The sequence below is a fragment of the Sinocyclocheilus rhinocerous genome, unplaced genomic scaffold (assembly GCF_001515625.1).
Source record: "Sinocyclocheilus rhinocerous isolate Xijiao unplaced genomic scaffold, SAMN03320098_v1.1 scaffold1045, whole genome shotgun sequence".
In the NCBI taxonomy this organism is placed as follows: Eukaryota; Metazoa; Chordata; class Actinopteri; order Cypriniformes; family Cyprinidae; genus Sinocyclocheilus; species Sinocyclocheilus rhinocerous.
Genome location: NW_015645361.1, coordinates 235810 through 243442, shown reverse-complemented (window position 1 = coordinate 243442; position 7633 = coordinate 235810). Strand labels below are relative to the sequence as shown.

Here is a 7633-nt window from a genome sequence, read left to right as displayed (position 1 = left end):
ATTAATTTATTAATTTAATATAAATATATTAATATAATAATAATAAACATATATTTATATATTAATATACTAAATAATATTATTATTAAGTACAAAAACAACAACAACAACAATAATAATAATAATTATTATTATTGTTATTATTACAGTTCCATCTAATAAATGTCTGCTGCAATTATACTTTATGCAGAAATACCTATGAATGCTAATGGAATCATTTTGCATTCCTGTAACACAACCATTGAGACTCATTTTCTCTCTCTATTTGGACCAGGTTTCAAAAGTTGGAGAAATGGAGAAAGCCATTTTACGACGTTCTGCGGAATTACGAGAACTCCTCTGTGGTTTTGCCGGCGTTCTATAACACACGGAACACAGACGTGTCGTTCCGCGTGAAGTACATGCTGGATGACTTCGAGTCGGCCCGCGGCGTGTTCTTCTTCCACCCGCAGTACCTGCTGAATGTGCAGCGCTTCTGGGCCGTGCAGGGCGTCCGCGCCAAACGCCTCAGCAGCGGCCTGATGCTGGTCACCGCCGCCATGGAGTTATGCGAACAAGTGCATCTCTACGGCTTCTGGGCATTTCCCATGAACCCCTCCGGAATCTTCATAACACACCATTACTATGACAATGTCAAGCCCCGCCCCGGTTTCCACGCCATGCCGTATGAGATCTTCAACTTCATGCACATGCACGCTCGCGGCATCGTGCACGTGCACACGGGCCCCTGCAGGTGAAACGTCCAAGCGTCTCTGCAATCTGATTGGTCCGTTTTGTAGAGCTCCTCCCATTCACTGGCGCTACGGAACTCAGACTTATGTGCGTGTGCGCGAATCGCTGCCTTAAAGGCCAGGCGTTTTATTACTACGTGTTTTTTCAATATCGTGTCGGGACAGTTGCAAAACGGTATTTGTTTCCTGTTTGGTGATTCTCTGTAATGGTGTCGTATTTGTGTATCAGAGCAAATATCACGTTTTAAACTTTGCGAGGAGGCGCCAAACTAGGCACAATGCAATAGAACGCAACAGATGAGTTCTGGAAGTAAAAACTTTTTAATGATAAACCTTTTAAGACAGACCTGTTGTGAGCTCTGTTCATCTATGGTAAATGCTTTTGCTGAAGCCATCTGTTCGCATTCAACATATTTTTAAAATAATCATGTTTAAAGGTACAGTCATTTTTTGACTGTACTAAAGCATAAAAATACCATAATATGTTTGCAGACATTTAGGAAACATGCTAAGTTCACATACGTGTTTCTCTGAAAATGCTACAGCCAATTATTCTACTTTGAAATGTGTGTTCTGTGTCAGAATGTCTGTTTTTGTTTTGGTCTGTGTGATTCCACCCACTGCCAGTTTAACCAATAGTATTTCGACACCCTGGATTGCCAGTTGGCAGAAAACACAGCATGTTGCAGCCATGGAAGCCAGCAAACGAACTGGGTCAGAGATCGCAGATTATAACCCAACCTAAAAAGCCTCGGTATTCATCTGAAAAGCTCCATGACCAGAGGAATATTAAAATGCAGATAAATCAACTCATCAACTCACTCGCCACCTTCCATTGTTAATTGCACTCGTTCTTGTTGAGAGTCCTCAATCTGGCAACCTGCTGAGCGTCCAGCATCTCTCCAGTATTTTGAATTTGGACTGCAGTACGCATTGCAGCCACTAGCTGTCAGTATTACAGACTACACCTTTAATAGCTGAATTCGTTGTGAAAATCTAGCTCCACCCACTCCCAAAGAACTACGAATGATGTAGTCTGTCAACCTACACAATGAAAATAGTTTGTATATTGTGTGTGTGTATATCATAGACTGTATAAAAACATGGACGTAGTGTCCGTGACGTCACCCATAAGTTCCTGAAGAGCGTTTTTGAAGCTCAAAGTGGGCAGAGCCGGCCGTCGCCATCTTGGTAGCGCGTCACCGCGCGTCACTCCCAAAAATGGGCAAAAAGGCGGGAGCTGGTTGCTGAAACCACGCCCACCTAGCTCGACGGTGGTGACAGCAGCGGCAATCCACCTGTCACTCAAGTGGCCACGCCCTTAATTATGCAGAACTTTAAGGCTTAATATAATTTAAACGGATGACTTATAAAAAATTTCACCCCCCTCACAGATGTCATGAAGGGCAAAATTAGCTATATAGACCAAAATCATTTTTTGAACCAGGCTGTAAACATGTTTTTTTCTGCTGTAAAGTTGGGCATTTTAACATGGGGAGTCTATACTGACTCCCTTTTGGAGCCAGTCGGTGAATTGCAGTTTTAGTCACTTTCGTGTTGGTTTCACAAGAGAGACCGGAAGGTTGCTGCTTGATTTAACCTCAGAGTTATCTCAAAGTCAAAAAAAAAAAGGTGCTGAGTGAAGTCTGATTTTATGGTGGCTGTGCTTTAAAATTCAAGTGAAGAAGGACCTTGAAAGTCTGACAGTAATCAGCTAAGTTGAGTTGAGTTGAGTACTACTGTAAGGTTAACACTGCCTGCTTTAAATGTTTCAAAATGATTAACAGTTGAAAACATTTGTTAGAAATCTAGAAAAGTAATCAACAATGAATCAAATGTAATCAGTTACATTACTTTAATAAAGTAATTGTAATAGTTGCATTACTTATTACATTTTAAAAAGGGTAACTCGTAATCTGTAACCTATTACATTTCCAAAGTAACCTTCCCAACACTGGTTAATAGTTAGTAACTGTAATAGCGAGAATTGGTCCCCAAACTAAAGTGTGACTGATAATCCTTACATTTTAGCCTAATAAATGATTATGTATGCAATATTTGCTATGCTGTGTCGTCCAAAACAACAAAGCCTTATTTTTTCTGTGTTCTGTGCATAATTTACCCTAATCAGTCTCTGTGCTGTCATTATTTTCCCATATCACAAGAGGGCAGTGTTTTTAAATATCATTACACATAATACACTGGCACTAGGGGGTAAATTGATGGAGCACAATTTCGATTGAATTATTACCAGTCGTCCCTCTTTTGATCTGGGTCTGTGCTATTCTTCATTAGAGTTTGGCAGATTCATTTTGGCCAAAAATTATTAATAGTAAGGATGTGATGTAGGAACGGTAATGCAAGTTGTCACATGACACACATCAACAAGGCCTACGCCGGTGCTGGAGATGTGGCTTTTCTTCTCATATCTGGCTACTAATTGAAATGCTGTTGAAAGCTTTTACCGCATTTGCTTGGTTAGGGTCACCATGTCATCAGTAACACACTGGGACAAAATCCAGATTTATCCGAAGGGGGATGGGAAAAACGCAGTGTCTCACGATGATAGCAGATGGCATGACGGTACGAAACAAATGGTCCAGCCAGACTTCTCCATGACAGAATCAATGTCCACCTGTTCTCCAAAGCACAAATCATCAGCTACTCTTTCCCGACTGAAAATACAGCAGAGTGAGAAAAAGTATAAATATCTACATATAAATGTTTACAGGTGTCTTTAGCAGAGGCGAGGCAAGCGTGTCTGTGCATGTGTTTATTGTTAGACTGTCTGAATCGAATGCTGGGCAAAAAGAGCATGTTTCTACGGTGATGGCCTTGAACAGAACATTTTCAGGTGGAGTATGATGGGAAAAGTCCCCTGTTATGTCCTGCCAAGGACTCAGGAGGCTTGTCTGTGACCTAAAGCAGGATTGCAAACTAGAATTTTATATTTTCTGAACCATATGTTACTGCCACAATGCTGAGGTGTTGTGGGTGGTTGCTAGGGGCGTGGCTATGTGGTTGTTAAGTTTTTGCTTAAAAAAGACTGCCCTCAAAGTTTATAGATATGGCGCTGTATTATATATACAAATATTGGGCATGAAATTGGTTCAAATTACGTATGCAAAGGAAGGGCGATACCACTTACCAGTGTCGGGGGTAAATCATTACAAGTAACACGACTAACGTAATCAGATTACTTTTTCAAGTAACTAGTAAAGTAATGCATTACTTTTACAGTTGGAAGAAAATACCTGAGTTACTTTTTTTTTACATTTATTCACTGACACCTCTCCTGTCCCCATGTTGAGAGAAATTGGGAGTGAGGTGCAGAGGCACTTCCTTCAGCCGGAGGCTTATTCATTTCACTTTTGATATGAAAGGCTCTTTACAGTTGCCAAAAATATAATTTTGGGGTTTTTTTGTTATTCAAAAAACAAATAAGCAAGTCCAGCCCATGTGACAAAAAGTAACACAAAAGCAACATAATGCATTACTTTCCATAAAAAGTAACGCAATTAGTTACTTTTTCATGGAGTAATGCAATATTGTAATGCATTACTTTTAAAAGTAACTTTTCCCAACACTGCCTCTTATTTGATTTTCTATTCAATGCCAGTATTTTCAAAGGTCAGTATCAGCAATACTGACACCTCTAAACTGAAATTTTGGATTATTTCCAATAGTAAAATGGGTAATTTGATGGCCACTGAAAGGGATAGTTCCTTGAAATAAAACAAAGATTACTGGAGTACTTTTTACAAGAACATGCTATTTCAGTGTTTCTACTTCAAAATTTCACGTTTAATTCAATATATATTCTTTGTAATTGTTTGTGAAATTTACTAGCAATTTCCTAGTGAAAATTGCTTCACCTAATTTGTTTTAGTGTAGTTAAAAATATATGCCTGTGACCGACTCTCCCATAATGCACTGCAGTGTAAACAATCATAGCACATACCGTTAATCACTTACTGATCCATGATAATATGATCATTATAAAAGTATAAAAATCCTTTGATATGTTTATTAGACATATTTAACAATGAGAATATTATATATTTTGCCATCTAGTGAAAAAGGTAGTGTAAAATGTAAAAATTGTTAAAATTGCCAGTTTTAACATTTAATATTGCTTTATTGCAAATTATTAGATTGTTTTTGTTTACATATGGTTAAAATATGGTTACTGTAGTGATAACCATGGTAATTTAGTGGTAAGTGCGGTTTTACTACAAATACTATAGTAGAACTACGGTCACTGTTGTAAATCCGTGATTTATTTTCATAAATGACTGCCAGTGACAAGCTGTTGCACCCATAAAGTGCAAGCTTTATGAAGTGTATGACTTATATTAACAACGATTACAGAACAGAACAAAACTCCATTTGAACTTTTAACGTTCAATTTTAAAACATTTAGGAAGGAAAGGACATGACATGTGGCCAAGTATAGTGTCCCATACTTGGAATTTGTGCTCTGCATTTAACCCATCCAAGTGCACACACACAGCAGTGAGTAGTGAACAAACACACACACTGTGAACACACACCCAGAGCAGTGGGCAGCCAATGCTGCGGCGCCTGGGGAGCAGTTGGGGGTTCGGTGCCTTGTTCAAGGGTCTCACCTCAGTCATGGTATTGAGGGTGGAGAGAGCACTGGATATTCACTCCCCCCACCTACAATCCATGCTGGACCTGAGACTCGAACCCGCGACCTTCGGGTTACAAGTTCGACTCTCTATCCGTTAGGCCACGACTGCCCCCATTTAATTGCACACTACTAAAAAACGTCTCGAGTTGCGCATGTAACCATGGTTCCCCGAGAGGGAACGAGACGCTGCGCCCCCTAGGGGGCACATTGGGGAATGCCGCCAGCATGGCCGGTGTCTGAAGCACGTGTGAAACAATGCCAATCCTATTGGTTCACATGGCCCATCACCTCATAGGCGGGGTGCCCAGAAGTATAAAAGGGCACCTGCTGAATATGTCACCAACTTAGTTGTCTGTATGGCGAGGGGGCGCAGCATCTCGTTCCCTCTCGGAGAACCATGGTTACATGCGTAACCCGAGACGTCCCATTCTAGGGAACTCCACGCTGCACCCCCTAGGGGGCACATTGGGGAATGAAATCCAACCATGCCATGCCGAGGCGCATGCCTGTCCACCTGGTGGGAGACAGACATACGCCAAACCTTTCCTCAGAAAGGGGCCAGGCCACTGACACCACGGGCTGCTCAAATAACCTGGCAGAAATGGGGAGACCCGATTAGATCAAGGGGAACACCCCACCCAAGTTAAGAGCACAGCTATCCTCAGATAGCTATGCTATGTGAGCAATACTCTCCTGAATACACAAGACCACTGAAGAGGCTCCTCAGATAGCTATGTCCTAAAGGTCTTATGAAGGCTTGGAGACCAGAATAACAATCTAGATAGCCTTCCTGCAGAGCTGCCCAGACCACAGAGAGTGGGCTATCTACTTACAACCCTAGCAGGGGAGATAGCACTGTCTAGGCAAGGGCTCAAGGAGACCGCTACTTAAAGACCCTAAAAAGGGGAGCAGTCACTGAGCAAGCACATAGATATCCTCAGATATCTATGTACCTAGGAAGGGCTACCAGAACGGGGACCGGCTGAAACTACCCAGACCACAAAGAGCGGGCTGTCTACTTACAATCCAAAGAGGGGAGACAGCATTGTCTAGGTAAGGGCTCAAGAGACCGCTATTTGAAACCCTAAGCAGGGGAGCAATCACTGAGCTAGCACATAGCTATCCTCAGATAGCTAGGCTCTAGGAAAGGGGACCACTCCAGGAGAGGGCTCACTGCAACTGCAGTAGAACACAGCTAGCCTCAGATAGCTGTATTCAAGTAAGCCCAAATAACAATGTCATAACAATGGCTGGAATATAACCACCCTCAGATGGCTATACTAAGGAGGTCCCAAATCCATGTCAGTCCTACAGTAGATGAATTACAGTTTAAGTCACTTCCGTGTTGGCTTCATGAGAGAGAGTGGGAGGTTGCCGCTTGGTGTATATACATATATGCATTTGTGAAAAAAAAAAAAAAAAAAAAAACTTTATATATTGTTTCTATGGATACAACCAAAAGCTGTAAATTAATAGTTTTATATTTCTTAAAAATATAAAACTATTAATTTATTACGTTTTCTGGCTTAAAGACAGATTAAGCCAGGCCTAACATGGTTTAAGAGCAAGTTTATCGTTCATTAACAACCACATCAGTGCATAAAAGTAGACCGAATTTGACATTTCAGTCGAAACGTTTATGTATAATGGTAAATCACATGTTTAACACAAAGGTTCTGAAGTTATGTATGATAATTTACGGGGAAGTAAACCTTTGTGTAATCAAATCCAACACAGTTGTTTATGACTTTCTCTCACACATGATCTGTGATTGAGGTTTTAGTGTCTTTAAATCGACTGATCATGTTTATAATGCTGAACTTTATATACTTTGTTTTCAGGTGGCTTGCATATGATATTGTGATAGCAATGTGAAATTATCACTTTACCAAGAAATCAACTGTTTAAGATTCATCAAGATCCTGATTTCATGAAACTCGAAGACATCATAAAGGCATCTATCTATCTATCTATCTATCACCATTTATTTATTAAGTTGCACAACAATATCTGGCACAGAATTAATCAGTTATTCTATTTTTACTTTTTAATATTTATTAATTTCATATTCTTATTTTTCATGCATGTTTTTTTTAATAAATTTTTTTTGTCCTGTCTTTGTTTTGTTAACACAAATGTACAGTTATTTGTCAAGCCAATAAAGCACATATCTGCTTCTAAGCTTTGTGATGCTTAGCCTCGTTAAAGCGAGTTCTGTGGTGTTTTTTAATATTATTTTAGGGTTCTC

General features: G+C 40.2%; 1 protein-coding gene across 1 annotated transcript in view; it reads left to right on the top strand.

Moving 5' to 3' along the window:
* The window catches only part of LOC107705944 (alpha-2,8-sialyltransferase 8E-like), a 1710-nt gene extending 510 nt beyond the window's left edge, over positions 1–1200 (top strand). The window contains exon 2 of the mRNA XM_016509481.1: positions 275–1200. Coding sequence (XP_016364967.1) covers positions 275–737 — 463 coding nt within the window. The 3' untranslated portion in view covers positions 738–1200. The remainder of the gene's footprint in view (positions 1–274) is intronic.
* The last annotated feature ends 6433 nt before the right edge of the window (positions 1201–7633 follow it).